Source organism: Nanorana parkeri, unplaced genomic scaffold, assembly GCF_000935625.1.
Source record: "Nanorana parkeri isolate BGI_ZX_2015 unplaced genomic scaffold, ASM93562v1 scaffold163, whole genome shotgun sequence".
Taxonomy (NCBI): Eukaryota; Metazoa; Chordata; class Amphibia; order Anura; family Dicroglossidae; genus Nanorana; species Nanorana parkeri.
Window position 1 is genome coordinate 1,102,455 of NW_017306431.1, and position 22,510 is coordinate 1,124,964.

A 22,510-nucleotide genomic window follows, 5' to 3' on the forward strand; every position below is an offset into this window, starting at 1 on the left:
CCCAGTACTCTGTAAGAGCCATGATTGGGCAAAGTCATGATTACTTTGTCCAATCATGACTCACCTGTTACAACTGTAAACAGTTGGGCGGAGCTAGCTGTCACTACTAGCTCCGCCCAATTGTTTATGTGTTGCCGGCATCTGTCAAAATGCCATTCTGCGCCGGCTGTTCGTTGCAAGTGAACGGGACGGCGGTCGTCGGTTTTTTTTGCCATTATTTCTATGTAACAAATTTTTTTTCATTTCTTCGAGTCATCGTGAATCATTATTTTTAAAATAAAGGACTTGTCAAAATCTTGTCTTTTGGTTTTTTTTTTCAAACAAAGGATTTTTTTCAAAAGTCTGGACTCTTTTATACAATTTTATTTAACCCTTTAGTGAATGGGTAGGGGTACCCCTTACTCATTCACAAGGGGGGGTGCATTTGGGAGGGGCTTGTGGGAAAAAGGCCCTTGTCCCCATCGGCACAGGGACAAGGCGCTTTTCCAGGGGCAACCCTCCCAGTGCCGAGGGCATGTGGGCTGGTAACGACTCGGATCATGGATCTGGTATGGCAGTGGGGTACTGCCTTACAATTCCTACCAGCCCTTAAGGGCCTGGTATGACTTTAAGGAGGAAACCCACACACTTTTTTTTTGTTTTTCTTTTTACATGGGGTCCCTCCTAAAATTCCTACCAGACGTTAAGGGTCTGTTATGACTTTTGGGGGGGAATCCAACACTTTTAAAAAAAAAATGGGGTTCCTCCTAACATTTCTACCAGACCTAAAGGGTCTGTTACTCTTTGGGAGGGGGAACCGCACACCATTTTTGCTGCAGCAGGTTCTATACATCATACAGATTTGACACTTTACAGGCAGTGCAAGGGGACCCCACGGGCACGATATTTAAAGGCATTTTTCATTTTTATTGTTTCACTTAAAGTGGCAAATCTGTATGATGTTAAAATCACTGCTCCTTTAAAAACTGTATTTTTTAAAAGTGTTTTTTTCATTGATTCCTGTCCCCCAGGGCAGTCCCCGGACCCCCTTTTTATAGCCAATAACTTACATATAAGCCTTCAAAAAGGGGACATTTGATTCTCAGAGTTCTGGTCCCATAGACTTTCATTGAGTTTGAGTTCAAATTCAAACTTTTTCCATGTTTGAAAGTTCAAATTCAAACCGAACTCGCGGGTGTTCGGCTCATCAATAATCAGTAGCGCCTAGGGAAATATCACTCGTGGATGGGGGCGGTGCATACGCAGAAATGAAAGACGTTTTCAGCAAGTCTAGCTTGGGGTCATTTGTGTTCATCAAAAGACAGCAATCTCCTTTATCGGTAGTTGAACTCTTCAGTTCGCGGACACTGAAATGATAAAAATGGTAAAATACATTTCAGATGTGCCTGCAATATGGGAAATTCTTGAAGAAGATGCAGGGGAGGTTACACGGAGATAAGTTTGAATACAGACACAACTATATATTTAAGCTGAAGGTTTTACATCCGGTCAGAACTCTATACGTTTTTATCATATATTCAAAGTATATGTAAACCCAATGGTCATCCGGCCATGAGGACACTTAAGGGACTATTTATAAACAATCTGCAGGGCCCTTCACCCTGCGAATATATGTGAAGTTAAATTATGGACGAATAATGCCAAAAACAAATGCTGTTAATATACCTTTTCTCTATTGGAATGTGGTGTTGTAATATTACACTATGGCCACTAGATGGAGCGTTTCCCTGTTCAAATGTAGTGTGTTGTAATATTACATTATGGCCACCCATGTAATATTTAAAAGAGAACTATGGGGTAAGTGTTTTTCCTCATAGTTATCTTCAGGGGAGGACATATACTAACCTCCTCCCTTGACCCAAAAGCTCAATATATCGCGGGTTATACTGAGAGCGCCGCAGCCGGGACGGAATCCCGACAAATACTGTCTGGATCCACCCAGCTACGTGACAGCTGGCTCTGCCTATCTAGAGGCAAAGCCAGCTGTGCCCGCCCCTTCCCCCGTTCGTTACTCCACTCAGCGTTGGGGGATCGGAGAGGGGAGGGGGGAATCCCTGTGGGGAGCTATGACTGACAGTCACCGCTCACTGCAAGGAGACGATCGGGAAGTTAGCGGATCAGCTGCATGTTTCTGCTCACTTCCCGATCAATAGAGCCGACCTGTGACAACTTATTTTTCACAGGTTGGCTCTAACTATGAGGATGAGTGGAAATCACTCACCTCATAGTCCTCCTTTAAGCTGGAATTGTTTTTTGGTGCAGCCCATGTAAGATTTAGGCTGGAATTATGTTTTTTGATATAACACATTTAAGATTTACTTTAGAATGATGTTTTTGCTGTAACCCATGTACGATTTAAACTGGAATTATGTGTTCTTGCATAACCCAAGCAAGATTTAGGCTGGAATGAAGTTTTTTTTATATAGCCTATGTAAGGTTTAGTTTGGAATTATGTACAGTGGGATAGCTCATGTATGTTATAGGCTGGAATTATGCGGGTGTAGCCCATGTTAATAAATCACAACTGAAAGAGAGTCAGAGCATCAACTTACCAAAAGAATAATCTACATGGAACCCATGTCCTTGGACTTTGGAATTGCTGGAGAACTGGAGCACCACCATTGGCCCACTGGAGGTTACGATGAAGTTGGATTTGTGTCCGCAGTAAACACCCAGGGCCGGCGCAGTGAGGTTACCACCATCTCTAACCGTCAGGTAGTCGTTCATGCATTTGGTAGATGACTCTAAGTCAAAGTCAGTGAAGTTCAGCAACACCTGAAAAATGATACATTATTGCAGGACTGGTTATATATGTATATTTAGAAAGCAGTGAATGCAACACTCTCCAAACATTCACTGCAAGAGTATCTTCCTGGTGCATGAGTTTTAGAGTACAGTGATCAATTCACTATGTATGTTTGGTGAATGTAACATTCACTGCTTTAAAAGTTTGCCCCCATTCAGATATTATTTTGCAGTGTCTGGGAGCGGGAGCGTGTGAGACACAAATAAAGGAGGATTTGGCTCCATCAGGGAAGGTTGTTTACTTCACAAGCATTGTGCATCACACAGTATCTGTATTGGGTACTTGTTAAGATTGTCATACAGGAGCCTTCAGTTGTGTCTAAAAAAACTGCAGCATAAGGCAAAGCAGGTCAAATGCGTCCTCTGAACTGCTTCATGTACTAATCCGTTAAAGTCAATAGGATATTGCTGACCCACATTGAGCATGTTAAATGCAGAAAAGCAAGGTCCATTGACATGAGCCTTTACAGGGGTTAAAAAGACAATCCTAAAGCGTATTGTGAGCCACTGCTCTACTGTACTAATACATTGGACAGGGCAAAAATAATGCAATAAAAGAGCTTTTGACATTTTAGAAGGAACATTCTCCATTGTAAATGTCTCTTTTATACTCACTCGATTACCCGGAGGAGCAATGATGACATATATGGCTTGGAGATTGTTGTAATAGTTGAAGGGGTAGTCTGGGGACTCAACATAGTCTCGATTTTTGGTAAAAGTGCCTCCATACACCACTGTAAATAAAACAGACAAATCTACATTAGATGCGGCATGGTAATTTTCGGAGTTACATTGGCTGTGATTGGCCGGCTGCCTCTCCCAGAAGACTTTGCCAAATCTGATGATTATCCATACATGTTGAATTGTACAATTGCAAACTCCATATTTCTCCTATGGCAGGTTTCTGTTAATGTGCTTATAAACACAATATCTATAAAATATATTCTTAAGTAGTCCTCTTCTGTAATGACAATCCCGCAGCTCTCCATAGACTTCTATGAGACTGTCTTCCAAGTGTCTACCACATTTTAAGGCCTCATTTTCACGGGCTATGTGGGCCAACATTTTGGCAAGAATCAGCATATTCCTGTGCTTGTGATCACAGGTGGTTGTGGACAGTTGCCGCCACTCAGCCTGTATAAATTAATGACAGGCATGTATCCACACATCTAGCACTTACAAGTGGTTAGGGACAGATACACAACCTTGGACGCAATCTGTCTGCATCCAGGGTTGATCATCTGTCCCTAACCACATGTAGCCGTTGGAGGGTGGGGATAGATCTGAACAGCATTGGCAAGCTGCAGAGCCTGTCAGCCTGCCATTGATTTGTACAGGCTGAGCGGCGACAACTGTCCTCAATCACTAATGAACACAAATGTAGGAATACGCTGATATTTGCCGCATGTTTGCCTGAATAGCTTGTGTGAGCAACACCTTAAAGTGTACTGCAATCTGGGGCCCTATTAGAGAGATACACTAATTCTGTTGGAGCTTATAGACCGTGTGAATGAGGCCCATACACCTGTAGATTTTTGTACTAACATTTATATGAAAAATCTGGTCAGAACATTCGATAATGCCATTGGAGACTTGACAAATGTCCTTTGAAATTTAAAGATTAATTTTAACATGCGATTTTGGGAATCAATGGAGGTTTTCCTGCATGAAAACCGCATTCACTGTAAGAATTTTGTTCATTGCAGAAAAAATTTCCATCCTTGTCCTTCATTTTTTTTAATCAATGTGGAAATCGATCTCCAATTTGACTCCATTAACTGTTAGAACATCAAAACAATGTTTTGATAATGATTATTTTCAAACGTAATTCTAACCGTGTATATCCAGCTCTAGGCACAATGATTGAATGCTTATGGACCACATAATACATATGTTAGTTGGGCACATACCTGTTTTATAAGACGCATTGAAACTGCTTGGAGAAGGCGTGTCGGCGATATATTCCAGCAGCATGAATTTATCAGATGAGATCAGCACTGGAAGAGGTTGGCCTGCATTGACCGTGACTAGCAGAGTGCTGTTCTTGCTCACCCCGTCGTACACGTTGATCTTAGCATTACATTTGCCGGACAAACAAACGAACTGGCCAAACTGCAGCAAGATCTGCAAAATTGTAAATGTCTTTTTACTTAAAGGGAATCTCTGCATGCGCTGAGAGATTTAAAGACAAAAACATCTAGGTCAGCTATGTCTGTTTCAATGGATGTCTGTTACGTGCATTGGTGTGCTGCAGTGCTATTCATTCTGAATGGCACCTTAAAGCACCATCCCAACGCACCTCCATTGTAGTGCAGCACAACATGCAGTGTATTGCAGTAAACCAGCCCAGTGTATCGAAATATCTGTAGTTTTGACATACAGAGTTGGGGGAGAGCTAACGACTCAGGTCTGGTCATTGACAGACACTATGCAATAGAGTGATGAGTTGTTAGAAATCCTACCTGATTTTATTACTTTAGAGGAATCTCACCATTGAGGAGATTCACCCTCTCTATTTTCCCCAGTGACCACATTAAGAAAATGGAAAGTGAATAAAAATCCAAAAATCACCAAAACAGGAAAAGAGAAGAATTTTTGAAGTGGGGGCACTTGTTCTGGTTACTTTTACTGCCTGTTGTGTCTGCTTTATCTAAAAATGTTTTGAAAAGTTTGTATATAATATCATTTAAGTATAAGGAGCTCTCAGGTTCTTAAAGGAGAACTATGAGGTGAGTGAAAATCACTCATCCTTATAGTTCGAGCCGACATGTGACAATGAAACTGTCACAGGTCGGCTCAATAGATCGGGAAGTGAGACAGGGGAGTGGGCGGGTAGAGCTGGCTCTGCCTCTAGATAGGCAGAGCTAGCTGTCACTCACACAGCTGGGTGGATCTCGACAGTAATGTCGGGATCCATCCCGGCTGCGGCAGTCTCAGTATATCGCGAACTGTAGTTCAGTAGACTTTTGCCAAAGGAGTCGGGCCAAAAATGATCAACCGAGGAGCAAAGGAAGTTCCTATGCTCCTTGGTAACAACCAGAGGCCATAATGAGCTGTGTTTGCATAGCAGGTTATCAAAGAACATAGTATACTGTATGTCCAGCTTTAGTCTAGCCCTCTCGTCAAAATTTAAGAGGCTTAATCAAGCCATACATCATTCGAATTTTGTCTGGTTCTTCAGAAACCAGCCCGGAAATTTGCACAGTGGGTTGGCACCCTTTGGCCGGCTTCCCTCGTTCAGCTGATCAAAGCAGCGGGTTTAAAAAAATACAAATGTACACAGCCAGCAGCCAATGAGCTGCCAGCTCTATATAGGTATTCTGACATCAGTGATGCCTCAATCAACGCTCGTAAGCGTTGATGGAGGAATTTGTTCTATTAAATAGAACAGTGTATGGCCAGCTTTAGAAGGTGTTTTCCACCCTTTCTTTCCAACCCCCACCCCTCCCCCAAGGTTCTGCATTGCTTCACTATTTCCCCCAATATGTACAAATCCGACAATTCTGGAGACAGCCAGGAGGTACCAACTAAGACAAGATTTGTTTTGAACATTAGCAATGAGATAACCAGTTCTGCTTTTGTTTGCGCAGTTCTATGGCTACATATTTTAATACAGAATAAATAATAGAGAAAACTGAAACTATACCAGGTCGGATGGAACATGTAGGAGCCATAGACAGTTGTCATTGTTGTTGATGGGAGTGACATCAGTGGAAGAGAAGTTTCCTGAGGGACCTAGCAACTTTTTCCTGCATAGATCTGTATCAATAAACAACTGTCAGAGCCGGTGTTGTCAATTCTCACAAATGTCACAGTGTCAGGGAAATAACATTTGTATCCTCAGGGGTGAAGCTAAGACTGTAAATATCTGCACTGTGCTGTGCCCATGCAGGTTTGCTTTAATGCCCCAACCCCACCTAGGGAGCACATGCTCACCTTTTAGTCACTCTTCCACCAGGTCACAGAGAATACTTAATACTAGATGCAGACAGCAATAAAACATTGTCAGATGTTCAACCTGTTCCCCATTCTACTACAAATGTGCTTTTGTTTATGCCTGTGTCCCCATTGCAGAGATTTCCCTTCAATTCCTGTCCTGACAGGTAGGTAAGAGGAATCTCTCTAGTAGGGAAACAGCACTATAGCTCCAACTGACACTAAGGATGGGGCCCTATTCCTCCCACTGACACCAATGATGGGGCACTATTCTCCCGACTGACACCAACGATGGGACACTATTCCTCCCATTGACACCAATGATGTGGAACTATTCCCCCAAAGACACCAACTATGGAGAACTATTATTTCCACTAACACCAACGATGGGGCACTATTCCCCCAAAGACACCAACGATGGGACACTATTCCCCCAAAGAAACCAACGATGGGACACTATACCTTCCACTGACACCCACTAAGAAACACCATTCCTTCCACTAACATCAACAATGGGGAACTACTTCTCTCACTGACACAACTGATGGGACATTTTTTCTTTTCTGACTAGCCACAGTCTCTAAGCCACATTTTATTCCCACTGCTCACCAAACCTGGAGCACTGTTAACTAGCACTGACACCAGGGCATTCTCTACTCTCAATGGCCAGAGCCTGGCTCTCTAAATTTTTAAGGACAGTGAACTGGCCCTTTGGAAATTCTGAGGACCCCTGAGTGTTGATAAATTACTTACTGCAATTATAGATCGCATTTATCTTCTCCACATCCCTGCTGTCGAGCCCGATTCTCTGCCCAATGGCAATATCAGGGTTGGGTTTTGGTACAATTGACATCTGCCCAGATGTGTTTGAAAATGTTTTGCTGGAAGTATAAGAAGAAATATGAAGATTTAGGACACAGTACAAACTCTGCATTTTCAAAGGAAAGATATTGGATGGATATATTCTGTTTTAATATTATTTTTATTTATACATTGCTAATAACTTTTTTGTGTTTAAAAATCATCACCATCATCATCAACAATAATCTTATCATTATTATTATTATTAGTAGTAGTAATGTATACATTCTTTAGGCTGCATACATATCCAGTTTTCCTACCAGGTGTAGAGTGGACTATTTGAATCACCCAGCAACTTCTTATATCTCTCAAGGTCTCCGGTGACCAGATCTTTGACCTGAGTTTCCAAAACTATCCCTAATGGGGTTCCCACCTTCCCTATTGGGTGCTCTTTTTTATGCTGTAACTTTTCCTGTTGCATCAGAATGTGTGAGACTCCCTAGCAGAAGAAAGGACCTACTTTTGCTACTGCAATGTATGACATACACAGGGATCTAGTTTGCAATTCAAACAGTTGCCAAAAATTATAAAAATAGACTGATGCTTTAGGTTATTTTTCCCCATCTAGAGTTGAAAGTGGATACCAAATGGTCTTCTCTTACCTGCCGTAATGCATCACTGATGTATAATCATAAGCGAGATTCATGGTATTCCCATTGTTCTTCGTGAAATCCCCTTGATTTCCTGTAAAACACATCATCAGTACAATGAGCTATGAGGAACCACAGTGTGTGTTCAGCAGGGGTAACATGTATCCAATCCATCCGACTGATTGAATACTTGCAGACAACAGGGAGCAGCAAAGAAGCAGCATTTCAAGAAATGGGCCCCCCTAAAGGAAAATATATTGCCTCCTCTTTCGGCAGGTAGGTTATTGTATGGCAGCGTCCTTTTGTGAAAGAGGTGCGTAGTAATGAATGGAAATTGAGGTGTACATGCGTAGAAGAAGCAGAGCCTGGATGGGAGATTTTGAAGAGGAGGATGTGTGGAGACCAGCAGCCACTGATATATACCACCCACCAATATATACCTAACAAGGGACAATTAGATGCTGTACAGCTTTCACTTTATCATCAGGTAGACTAGCCTTTGTCAACCAGGGTTCCTCCTGAGGTTGACAGGGGTTTATGCATTGGTAAATTGATCTCCCAACTACCCTGACCACCAATACGGTGGTTGGGTGGTGGACACACCTTTGCACTGACCACCAATATAGGAGGTCATTTGTACACCGGGGGTTAGCAGGGATTACTTCGAGACCTGAAAATGATTTCAAAGATCCCTTCACCCTGCCAATATTTGTGAACATTCATTTTGTTTGAATAATGGCAAAAACACACACAATATACAGTATTTTCAGGTCTAATGTATTATGATGTATTACTGCATTATGGCCACTAGATGGAGGTGAAGAGCATGGGGAAAAGAAATGCGTATTTCCTGTGCTGCTCAGCTTTATTTAGTGGCCATAATGCAGTATTACATCACAATACATTCAACCTGAAAAGCAAATATATTAAGAGTGTTTGTTTTCGCCATTATTCACACAGAACGAATGTTCAGAGTTATTCACAGGGAAAAGGGCTATGCAAATTGTTTCTAAAAAGACACCTTTAAGCTACATTTGTAATTTACCACTTTAAAATTATAAATATACACCAACTAAGTACCTATATGCACAGATGTCAAATGAGGGCTCTCTAAATGCTATCCCAGTAATCCCTAGTGATTGACACCTAAACGGTGTCAAATCACACTTGTGCAAAGCTGAAGTGTCTGCTTCGGTGCTAACTTGGAGGATTGGTGCCTGCAGCATCATAGCCTTGACTCGTTGACACCTATTTCTACCAATTGCTGCAACAGAGGCCCCCAAATTGATTGATGAGAACCACATGGATGCTATATATCTCATGCCTACAGGCACAAGAGGTTTGGCACATGGACACCATATGTATACCTGCCCAATCCACCAACCTGGTGATATATACTGCCATTTGATGTCCACGTAATTGTCTCTGTCCATTCTGTTGTGTTCGTGGAAGAAACCTAATGAGTGCATCAATTCGTGTTGGATTACGCCATATCCCATACAGCTTTTTGGATCGAGATTCACTGTCTGTGCGCCATTTATCTTTCCAATATATGACCAGCAGCTGCACATGAACAAACACCAATGAAATTATTAAAACATACATACATGCTGTACATACATACGTAGTTGGCAAACTACACTGGTGGCTCTTGGCGTAAGACATTTCCTTAGATTGGAACCAGCCCACAAATATAATGTCAGGATTAAACATACAGTACTGAATTTTTAGACGAAGCTGGTAGACTTGGCCCCAAAGAATGATCTACAAACATGATACAGGATGGAGTAGAGAACATCCATTTCAGCGTTCATCACCCAAACCCCCTGTCGGACTACTATGACTTTTTCCCAATTAAATTCTAATTGACTTTCCAAAGGCTACAGTATAAGTAAGAAAATAAAAACGACAATGACTGCCAAGACACAACAGAACGCCACTTATAAACTTGGTGCTTACCCTTTTCCTGTTTCAAAACTGAGGTAGTTTGGCTCTTTGGTCCTCTCTGTGAAGAGCACGCAGGTCATTGTTGAAAACTCTAACATGGCAGATGTAATCGAATATTTACTATATTCAGCTGTTGAGACAAAAAAAAAGTTTAAGTGCCCCTTTAAACCTATGTATTTCGTTGTTGTAACGCATGTGTGGAGGTTTGTCGTTGTTTTCAATGCTTTGACATGTGTTGGCCCAAAAAAGTTCACATCCATTTCTTGATCTGTATAAGAATGGCAGTGCCTGACAACATACTTGTCCAACGCAATACAAAAATGCAGGTTAACACAGATGCATAGGTGTAAAATCACCTTCACAGGCCTGTCAAGAGGCATATTGTGCTCTGTGCTATGTATCCTGTGTGTGATCTGTGTTGTGTATTCTGTGTGTGCTCTGTGCTATGTATCCTGTGTGTGCTCTGTGCTGTGTAGCCAGTATGTGCTCTGTCTTGTATATCCTGTTTGTGCTCTGTGCGGTGTATCCTGTGTGTGCTCTGTATTGTATATTGTGTGTGTGCTCTGTGCTGCGCATCCTGTGTGTACCCCATGCTGTGTATGATGATTACATTCTGTGCTGTATATGCTGTGTGTGCACTCAGGCCCGGCGCTACCGCAAGACAAGTCAGGCGGCCGCCTTACGACGCTGCAGGGTGAGGGCGGAAAAAACAGAGCATTTTGACAAGTAATGTACTTGTCAAAATGCCCGATGTTTGCCCTATGTTTTTTTTTTCACTTACCTTCGGTGCGGGAGAGCAATGCACTGAGCTTTGTATTCTGTGCTGTGTATAATGTGTGCATTCTATGCTGTATATGCTGTGTGTGCTCTGAGCTGTGTATTCTGGGCTGTGGGAGCACAGGAAGAGACATTCACTTTCCCTTATTACATAGTCATGGATAAAAAGGTGACAGAAGACCTGATAGTTCATTCCATAGGGAGACCAACTTACAATAGTTAGATGATATGACGTATGGGACGATAGCAAGTCCCTGCTTTGATTTTCCCCAGAAACAGGACTTGCATTTCATTGCATTCCGGCCGAGCAATGGCTTAATGTCTCCCTCCAGTCGAACCCCAGGGACATCTGAAATAACAAACAATAATGCCCCGTTCATGTCACTGTTTTCATGTTTATAAGATCAATATATTTCATTTGTGTATGTTCTGTTTCTCTTATACTTTCTATACGATGTATACACATTGAACTTTGTCCATGTGAACTGTGTGAAGGTTTCTCCATGAACCCTTTAACACCTATGTGTTTCTACACACGTTACCACACGCACACTGGTTTGCCATTGTATTCTATGGTGCTAGTTCACATATATGGGATACATTGACATGCATTGGCCAGTAAAAGTTCATGTCTATTTTTTAAATTCTACAACACGGAACGGCAGCACACATAAACGCTTCTCAAAGCAAGAAAAAAAAAACCACACACACAAGAAAATGCAGACACATAGGTCTGCATGCAGCCTGGACACAAATACACAAGTGAATGGCTCCACGAGGACAGGAAACAAGGAGAGACTTGCCCAATGGGGACACAAGTAACAATAAAAATGTGGCAGAGGTTGTAGACCTTCTGCATGGTATACATATATAAAGTGCTCTACTTTAGGTATCACGCTAGCTTCAGGTGTCTCCAGAGCAGAGGTTACGCACTTAGGGACATCCAGAAGAGAACAATGGCTTCACCATCAATACCATCTTAGACATTATAGTCATGTTAGCTTGTTGCATGTCAATGTCAAGATGTTTAGGTATCTCTACGGTTTTGGTCCCTGGAGTTGGACACTCAGCCGGTTTTGGCCACCTGGGTTTGGTTGCCCATTTTGACTCTTGTCCATACAGGGTCTAAGTCTGAGATGAAGTTCAACCATTGACCAGGTTCTGGTGAAGTTAAACCATTGGCCGGGTGCTGGTGAAGTTAAACCATTGACCAAGTACTGGTGAGGTTAAACCATTGACCAGGTACTGGTGAAGTTGAACCATTGACCAGGTGCTGGTGAAGTTAAACCATTGACCAGGTGCTGGTGAAGTTGAACCATTGACCAGGTACTGGTGAAGTCAAAGCATTGACTGACTCCTTACTCGCACGCCCCCTTGCCCCGACAGCTCACCATGATGTGTCACTGCATACCAGGGCTGTGAGAGGCTTGTGGGGAAGACCTAGGCTGGGCTGCAGGCATTATTTGTGGTCTTTAAAGGTGGTGCAAAAATCAGTGGATAGGCAGCGGCAAAAGATCGAATGGCCTAGGCAGCAGAACCCTAAGTGGCCAGTACCTGGTGTGGACTTTGCCCCTGGGTACCTGGAAGTCTGTGGAATATTTTGTGGGCAGCCAGGCATTAGATGTTACTTGGCAGGATGTAGACAACATGGAGAAGATAAGCATGCACCTAGGGGGGCTGGTGTTTCAGTTTAAGGTAGCTTAGCAGGCTAGGGATGGGGACTGGGGTGGGGGTTATATTAAATACATGAACTTGTCAATGTTAACTCGGATGTGGTCAATGAAACACCTTCTCACTATAATGGCATAGGTCTTCCTAGTCAGCCCAATACATGGATAAGATATGACATAGACATTGCATGGTTGCTTTTTTGTGCAGAAGGTCAGAGAATAATCATGACATTACCTTCATTTGCTTGCAGTATTATATCAGAAATGGTCATGTCATCGTCATTGGAGGTAGTATCCTCAGCACCTGTTAAGAAAAACATTTTCTGACTTTTCTATAGTTAACTCTTCTCTTATGTCTATAGGTAACTTCCATGTACAAGGGCAAGGGAATGTACGAAAGGAAGGGAAACAGCTCTGGAAGTTGCTGCAAATAGGGAATAGTAGATCCTGTAATCTGTCCAAGCAGATCCACTATAATATCAATAATTTACTGTATCCCTTATAATTCAATATACAAATCTCTTACCTTTGAAGGAGCTGTAAAGTCCCAGCATATCCTCTCCTGTTGTAACATCAGCATTGTAATAGGAATACATACCAGAGATGTGTCTGATAATGCAATCAAAGCTTACTTTTATGTAGTGAGTGCTGCCTTCCGTCTGTCCATCACTTTCAACAACTTCCTGGACTCCTGGTGTGCTTTGCATCTCTTTCCCTGCTGCTTCATGTGATGCAATCTCCATTTCTCAAGACTTACAGGGTTATGCACCAAAGTATGAAGAGTTTGGAGCAGGCAGGAGAAGTGAACAATCTAGGACAACATCGCTGATCTGGAAAGTGAGCTGAATTGGAGAATTTTTCCAGTTCAGCTATGTTGTCCTAGATTGTTCACTTCTCCGACCTTCTCCAAACTCTTCACCCTTTTGTGAATAACCCTGTAAATATCCCATCATGCATTGCTTCCAGCAAGCAATGATAATGTTACATTGTTCAGATATTGACTTGTAGTTCTGTGAGAATGGTCACATGAGCAAGGAAGTTTTGTAAAGTAGTCACCGCTCCAAGCTCGCTCCCATGATGAACTAGAATCTCAATACAAATAAGTAAACCAAACGTGAGATTGTAGTCCATCACGGGAGTGAGCTTGGAGCGGTGATTACTTTACAACACACACAGGGAACATGGGGAACAAAAGTAGTCCCCCTCCAGGAGGCAGGACAGTGTTAACACCAATTCACAGATGATTTGAGGATCTACAGCCGAGTGATACACATATAAGATAGATTTTTGTTAATAGTGAAGGTACTTGAATTTTTTTTAAAGATTTAACTCCTGAGATTAGTGTCACTAAGTCTGATTACAGCCTTGCGGTATGTTTTTGGGTTGTGGAAAAAGTAACTAAAGAAAGACTAACAAAGGGAAAAAGTACATTCTCAAACCCAGGACCCTTGCGCTGCAAGTGCAAAACGCATGCTGTCCTACTCGAATAAAGAGTTTTAATAACTTTTCTATATAAATATTGTAATGACTATTAACATGTGTAGGGGTCTACCTCCTAACACCCCCTGTAATAGAACAGTGTTATTTGGGTTTTCAAATTAGTTATTACTTTCCGCCAGTAGGGTGTGCTCATGAGTCACCTATGTGCCTCATCCACCAGGCTTTGTTGTGGCAGAGTACTGTGCTGGAGTGGTATCATTTGACAGAGGTTCTGTGATAGCCAATCAGTGCAGTCAACATCATAGTAGGAGGGATTGTCTATAGCAAAACTCATGAGCATGCTCAGAACTGGGGCTGAGTTGTTTCTCTGCCACTGCCCTGTTGGGAGGTTGGTGCTCAGGTGCTGGGCGGCTGCCCAAGTCTGAGGGCTAGGCCCTCATGGAATTCCATGTGCTAGCTGATTCTGCTGGATCTACTACAGCAGGGGGTGTCAAACTCAATTTAATCATGGGCCACATCAACATTATGGTTGCCCTCAAAGGGCCTATAAGACTATATAAATGTATCTAATCTTTATCATAATTGCCTCTGCATTCGATTATCACTGGTTTTAGTAATAACTTAATACCTAGATCTGAAAGTAGAAGTCTAGGAAATGGCCTGGTGGGCCGGATTCGGCCCCTGGGCCTTGAGTTTGACACATGTGCACTACATGGACCTAACCCATGTTAACAGAGGTCATGAGACACTGGAGTCACCACAGGAACCTCCACTGGTCCAGGCTACAGCTTGTCCTGAAGCAGAGTATACACTGGAACCTCTGTGGGAATGGAGACACTTCCATTCACTGGCCTATTGAGAGGGAGAAGATGGACCTTCCACTAGGATCTGTACGCCTAGTAAGAAGTGCTACTATTCTATTACCAGCATTTCCGAGCATATCTATCTACATCTTCTATTCCAAGTTCTAAAATAAATGTTTAAAAGGCATCCATGGACTGGAGTCCATGGATCTGCTTACTACTGCAAGAGAACACACGTGAGTAAATACACCTGGGGACAAGGTTATCTCATCTGGGGGTCCCACTTGAACACCACAAGGCCCAGTTGGGTGGAGGCACTTCCATTACCAATTGATTACAGCCCTTGACTCCCACTTAGCGGAGGCTCAGGACTTCTAAGTTACCCACAGGTTGGCAGCGGTAGCTGATCGGAGACGGTCATCTCACGTGACCCCCCCGAAACAGGGCTACATATGTTTGCATCCAGAACAAAGGTTTCAGTATAAACGTCTATTTTCAATATGAGTATTATCATTTCATATATTGCTTACCAATACTGGTATCCGGCTGGACATTCTACAAGAAAATAATAGGCATTAGTGTGGATACTGCAATGACAAATCGTGTCTCTCTACAACTCTATGTTTGTCCTTCTTCCCACTTTACACTAAACATCATAAAGAGCCAAATGATCCAATGTATTTGTATTTAATCAGGCAGACCCTTACACTATGCCAGGGGTAGGCAACCTCGGCACTCCAGCTGTTGTGGAACTACAAGTCCCATGACGCATTGCAAGACCCCGACAGCCATAGGCATGACTCCCAGAGCCAGAGACATGTTGGGATTTGCGCTGCAGCTGGAGTGCCAAGGTGCCTGGAAGATTTATCAGGAATAGCGCTTTTTTTTAGCAATAAACAATGTCAATCAAAGGTATAGTGCGGAAAAATAAAAGGAATTCCAATCAATGACAAATCTATCAGTCAATATTTTAATCAATGATCAATCACTTGTTTGCATTCCCCTTTACCTAGATCAATCACAAATTGCTGCGTATGTGAGCACCATACAAGGTGTAAAAACAAATTGAACAAATCCTCATTGACAATCATCCCCATAGTCTAAAAATAAAGTAAAGGACACACAATGGTGCGACACTTACCGTTACTGGCCGTGTTAGTCCTAGGGACCAGAAGGAAGCTGAGATGAGGAGGAATGAAGCTGCAGGTACCATGTCTTCTAAGGCTCAGTCACTTGCTGCAGTTTAACAGATTGTGGGCTGTAGGGGCTTATAAACACATAGGAGGGGTGGCTTTATCCAATCAGATTACAGTATTGGAATTTAGTATGGTGATGCCCCCCTTCTTTCTACCTCACAAGGAGGAGAGTGCCCGAGGCAAGGGACAGTCTTTTGTGACATGGCATTTTCAGCCCCCTGTGGAGAGAATAAACAGAAACTCAATACAAATGCTGCCGTACCTGTATAGAAATATTTATCTTTATAAAGGACAATCACAGCTGATATTTAAAGGGACATTACAACTTTTGCAAAAAATTATAAATACAAACTTTTTCATGAAAGAAAAAATGTGTATCCAGTTTTTATTTTGCATTGGAGCCAGTAAGGCATTGGAACTGCAGTCAGCAGATCGTTGGTGCAATGCTCTGGTTCCTGCAGACTGTTCCTCCCGTCCATGTTCGAAATTTGGACATTGTCCCCTATAGCTTGGCCGTCCGTTTCTCGGTAACCATGACCCATAGTGCTGACGTCTTATGTAGCACTTTACATATTGCACATTTACAGCAGTCCCCGAGCTCAACATCTAAGGCCCCTCTTGTTGGTTATTATTATTATTATTATACAGGATTTATATAGCGCCAACAGTTTGCGCAGCGCTTTACAATATAAGGAAGACATTACAATTACAATACAATTCAAGACAAGATGGTAAGGAGGGCCCTGCCCCTGAGGGCTTACAATCTAAAAGAGGAGGGGAAATGATACATGAGGAGGTAGCTGTGTGTGGATGAATTATTTGAGAATGTGAAGGTTCAGTGGTTAGGTTGAGGTGGGATAGGCTTCCTTGAAGAGATTAGTCTTTAGATAACGCCTGAAGGTAGTCAAGGTGGGATATAGATGGACAGGTTGGGGTAAAGAGTTCCAGAGGATGGGAGAGACTCTAGAGAAGTCCTGGGGGCGAGTATGGGAGCAGTGGACAAGGGAGCTGGAAAGCCGGAGGTCAATGGATGAGCGGAGGGGACGGTTAGGGTGATACTTATGTTATGTGTTTAGATGAAGCACTGAGATCTTGACGAATTCTGAATTAAGTTAGACTTGCTTAGAAGAATATTACATCAGAATACAGCTTTGTAAAGGAAACATACAGATAGGAAAACTTCCTGTGTATCATAGATAAGCATGCATATAGAAAACTAACATTGCACTACAGCGCCATCTACAGCTGAAAATATATATTATCAGTATATGCTGTTGTATTTCCAACACCTATATACACATACGAGGGCCAATGTAGACCAATTACCAACATGTCTATGGAGTGTGGGAGGAAACCCACCCAAGCACAGGGAGAACATGCAAACTCCATGAAGATTGTGTCCTAGATGCAAACCAAGGACCCCAGTGCTGCAGGACAGAAATGCTAACCACTGAGCCACTATATCTGTAAAAAATAAGTCAAGGCAACTGGCAAGTCCAGTTGCCTTGACTTATTTTTTACAGATATACCATGACCTGGATGAATGAGAACCTTCACAGACACTGAGCCACTGTTCTTTTAGGCAGACATTATACATTTTGTTCTCCCCTGGTTTTCAGGAACAGGTTTTTTGTGGTGTCTGTAGTCTGGTCCGGGTAGTTTGCAATTAGGATCTGCTCAGTTTCAGCATGGCTGCTCCTGGAGTAGGTTTGGTTAGTATGCATGTAAATGATGGCAAATAGTATGCAGTATCACTATGTTGGGAGTGCCCTAGTGAGCGTGCTCTTAGCACACAATAGCGAGATGGCTGATACATACAGCCAGTGTTAAGGCCAACTTCCCGGACTGATGAATATGTGTCTATTGCAGGGGGGAAGGTGTTAATGTATTGTAAGGAACACATGAAACGTACCAGAATCACACTATGTTCAGTAAGGATTACACACCCTGTCCATTGATATGCGACAGATATTCATATTCATGCATTCATACAGGCTAGATAAGTGATATCTATTGAGTTCCACTTTACTGATAACCCAATGTTTGATATCTTACTGATCATCCCAATTAGAGGAGCATGTGATAACAAATGCAGTGGGGAAAGGTCAGACATGGATGGCGTATAGTACCAGGAACCCCATTATCTCTGTACACTCACCCTTCTTAGGGACCTGTAAAATGATGTCAAAGAAAAGTGGAAATGGTGAGTCAATAGTAGCATGTTACCATTGGAGTCAGCTTTTGCTGGTATTTGACGTAGATGGAAGACAGAAAAAAGTGAATAAAATAATGTTGTTTTCACTGTTCGGGTATTCTTACAGTGGCACACACACAGCTGTCAGAATACAACAGCCAATAGGGGAGACCTGTGCAGAGCAGATGGGGAAATTGAGTGTTCAACCAGTGAGGCTTAAAAAGAAAACTTTAAAACTATGGGGTCAGGGCTTTTCCCCATAGTTCTCCTAAGGGTAACGGGAGGACACAAACTAGCGTCCTCCCATCACCCAAAGCTCAATATACCGCGAGCTACAGCTTTATTTATCCACGTACACACCACTTCGTCTATGCCCATAGCCCTCAGCTTGTGTAGCAAGCGTTTGTGTGGTACCGTATCAAAAGCCTTTGAGAAATCCAGATATACCACATCTACCGGCTTCCCTCCGTCCATATCTCTACTTACCCCCTCATAAAAAGTTAGCAGATTAGTCTGGCAGGAACGATCTTTCCTGAACCCGTGCTGATTATCATTAACTATCCCATTTTCCTGAACAAATTCTACCAGATAATCCTTAATTATTCCCTCTAGCAGTTTACAAACTACCGATGTTAGACTGACCGGCCTATAGTTCCCAGGTTGGCTCCTTGCCCCCTTTTTGAATATTGGGACTACCGTAGCCCTCCGCCAATCACTAGGGACCCTAGTCATTAAAGAGTCCTTAAAAATGAGGATTAATGGTCCAGTTATAACCTGGAAGCCATATAGGTTTAGTCTTTGATCTTTTGCTTTTGCTCCCTAGAGGTATACACTTTGAAGTAGCAGTATGTAGTGTGTTTTTAAAACAATCCCCCATCTGGTCTGTGTTTAGGTTGTGAAATATGTTTTCCCATTTTATTTCCCCCACTAGATTGCGCAGCTTATCAATGTTGGCCCTTCTGAAATTTAGGATTAACTAAACATTAACTAAACATTGTTTTCAGGCTTCCCAGAAATGTTTGTTCTATGTTTAATAATTCCTGCTTTAAGGTCTCATGTGGAAGTATGAGGCCATTGGACGTAACATGGAGGTGTATTTTCAGTGCCCAGGTACACAGCTGCAATGTACAGCCACCCATATTAATGATTGGTTGTAGGCGGCTGTATGTGGTTTTATGCCACTACTGGGGTAAAGTCATAGCTGGGTCCAGGGTTGTATACATATAATACATGCACGGGTTTCTGCAAGTAGCAGCATAAACAGGTGTACAACCGCCTACAGCCGTTCATTAATATTGGTGGCTGTGCGCTGCAACAGTGTAACACAGGCGCGGAAGTACGCCCGCTATTTACTAGACATGTGCGATTCGTTTCCTTCCTAATCAAAATTCGTACATATTTTCCGACATTCAGACCCATCCGAATTTCTGAATCCCAATGCATCCAAATGCGTCCAAATCCGAATATCCGTTTTGGAATTTCGGATCCCGTCCGAATTTTGTTCAAAAACTAAATTGGATCGGACATGTGACTTTTCTGGCCAATCCGATGTGTTTTTTGGTTTAATGCATCCCAATGGGTCTGAACACAAATTTTTGTTACGGCAACATGGGAGCCATATATACAGTACATATAATACTAAAGCTGAGGCTCCCAGACCCAAATGGCATTCGGGATCCGAATTTCCAAATTGCGTTAGGGAGCTCCCAAATGTCATTCGGGTCTGGCAGCCTCTGTAATATATGTATATGGCTCCTAGACTTGAACGGCATTCGGTATCCGTTTGTATTCCTGCATGGACCATTGTCGCTTAGCCCGCAACGTTGCTTACTCAATGATGAGTTCATGTATTTACACACCTGCTTTCTGCTCACACCAGATCACTCATGGTTTCAATATTCATTAATTTTCACCCCTACGTCACCACACCGGAGGTCCTACCTCAAGTCCAATACAGCAGTCATAAAACCCCACCTTCAAGAGATCATCAATACCAAAGCTCAGATCAACCCTCCTTAACCTGCGCTAGGTTGTGGCGCTTCTTCCTCCTTTTTGTTTTCTCTTTAGCACAAACGTCGGACACCCTGGTCCGCACACGCCAGGAGCAGCACACCAGCGCCCAAATCAACCCCACCCCTCCGGAGAGCGCTCACCAGTTGGACCTGTCCTATACAACTTTCACACATTCGGGAGCTCCTGAATGCCATTCGGATCTGGGAGCCTCAGCTTTAGTAATATATGCATATGACTCACAGACCCGAATGGCATTCAGGATCCGAATTTCCGAATTGCATTCGGGAGCTCTCAGCTTTAGTATTAATATCTGTAGATGGTTTTCTGTGGTATTTGCAACGAATATTCGTAAACTCATCCGAAACTAGCGAAAATTTGGATTTTGTCTGACCCCGAAACCTGAAACGAATTTAATTTCGGATCCGAATCTGTCACGGATACCGGCACAGGTGACCCCACACCTGCGCAGGTACCCACACAGGCAGACCAGACACGTGTGACCACACTGGACAAGGCAGAATGTATGATATACCGTTTTAATATGCCAACCAGAATAATACAAACAGAAACAAGTCTTAGCAACCAACTACATCTAAACAACACCACATGCAAGAAGTAACATGCAAGCACACCCAGGGAGCAAAGCAAAACACCAGGGGAACTAAGGGACAAAAGGTCAGGGTACAAGGAGCTAACAGGACTCAGGAACATAAGTAGGTCACCATTCCGGACAACAAGCAGGGAACATACACAGGATACAGGACTCGGGAACAGAAGCAGCTTACAGGACTGGCTTAACAGGAAACAATACTGAGCCACAGACCTTACTGCAGGGAGGGCTTAAGTAACCTCCCAGGGAGCACCAGGTGGTGGATGATTGGTGGCAGCTGGGAGACACCTGCAGGTGAGCACTGGAGTTGCAGTTTCCAGTACCACCCAGTGGAGGTCTGATACCTAGCAGTTCCTGGCTGCCTGGAGACCCCTGCAGGTGAGTACAGAAACTGCAGGGCTTAGCTCCAGCGCCACCTGGAGGCGCTCTGGATCCTAACAGAATCCCAAAATATCCGAATCGACTTTCGCCGCAGCTTACATGTCTACCTTTTACGTTCTATGGTTTTATAAGTCCGTGTGCATTAGGGCCTAAAGCAGGTTTAGTCAAGTTTAGCTACATTTACATCAGTATAGCCTCGTCTAGAGTTTCTAATCGGATTCTAGAAGCACAAAATTCCGTTTTCTCTAAACGCCACTAAACTAAATGTTTGTACATTTATTTTTAGTTACACAACTTACAATAAAAAAATAACAGTATAAACAATAGAGTTAATAAAGAGTTATAAAGTGTCAAACTATTCATTCATAATACAATTAAATATCGTATTTTATCGTAACCAGGTTGCATATAGGTCATCAACAAGGAGATCCATAACTACCTTAAGATAGAATACAACCAGTAAGAACAGATAGGGGCTATCAGTCACACCTAAAAACCGATGGAAAAAAGGAAAGAAAATGGAGAAAGGAGGAATAAAGAAAAAAGAAGAGACAAAAAAAAAAGAAAAAATGTTAAAGCAGAAAAGGGTAAAAGAGGGGAATGAAGAAGAGGGAAAAGGGAAGAGAAGCAAAGCAGCACACCGCACCCAAGGACCACATCCCATCTTGAGCCTAAAAGGGGCAAAAAACAAAAATTTAGGAGGTGGGAGTAGGGGAGTCCAAGGGGACCACACCTGATCAAACACATTTAAGGTGTTCTTTAGACGAGCTGTAATGTATTCTATTTTATAGATATAATAAATCAGGGGGGTATGGCTGATACTCATGTAAGGGGCCCGGGCAGCCTGGGGGGGCCCGTCCGGGACCCTTACATGAGTATTGGCCGATGTTGACAGGCAAGGAGGCGGTCGGGCCCTAGCAGCACCGGGCCCCAGCATTGCTGATCCAGCGGCATTGCAGCAGGCTGGGGCCCCATCGGCGCCGCTGCTCTACTGATCTCGGAGCGGCCGGAAGTGACATCACGTCACTTCCGGCCAGTCCAGCGGCAGAGGAGGCCAGGTGTACAGGTAAGAGGAGCTGGGAGCTAGGAGCTGGGAGGGAGGGAGATGCAGCCCTGACCAGCCCACCTGAGACCCCTGGAGAGCCCACCATAGAGAGTATCAGATGGGCTGTGCAGCATCTATGGTGGGCTCTGCAGAGTCACTCTCAGGTATGTATGGGGTCTCAGGTAGTGTGTGACTGGGGGGACGACGACATTAGAGTGTAAGCTCCTCTGTACAAAGACTGA

At 43.1% G+C, this 22,510-nt stretch overlaps 1 protein-coding gene across 1 annotated transcript in view; it reads right to left on the reverse strand.

The window, feature by feature from the left end:
• Positions 1 to 1,596: 1,596 nt before the first annotated feature.
• LOC108785442 (astacin-like metalloendopeptidase) overlaps positions 1,597 to 22,510 on the reverse strand; it is a 31,845-nt gene continuing 10,931 nt past the window's right edge. The window contains exons 4-14 of the mRNA XM_018554509.1: positions 12,822 to 12,890; positions 11,131 to 11,265; positions 10,152 to 10,269; positions 9,577 to 9,755; positions 8,205 to 8,286; positions 7,495 to 7,622; positions 6,452 to 6,564; positions 4,716 to 4,929; positions 3,421 to 3,539; positions 2,553 to 2,775; positions 1,597 to 1,601 (exon numbers count right to left, since the gene is read on the reverse strand). Of these exons, the coding sequence (XP_018410011.1) occupies positions 1,597 to 1,601; positions 2,553 to 2,775; positions 3,421 to 3,539; positions 4,716 to 4,929; positions 6,452 to 6,564; positions 7,495 to 7,622; positions 8,205 to 8,286; positions 9,577 to 9,755; positions 10,152 to 10,269; positions 11,131 to 11,265; positions 12,822 to 12,890 (1,385 nt within the window). The remainder of the gene's footprint in view (positions 1,602 to 2,552; positions 2,776 to 3,420; positions 3,540 to 4,715; positions 4,930 to 6,451; positions 6,565 to 7,494; positions 7,623 to 8,204; positions 8,287 to 9,576; positions 9,756 to 10,151; positions 10,270 to 11,130; positions 11,266 to 12,821; positions 12,891 to 22,510) is intronic.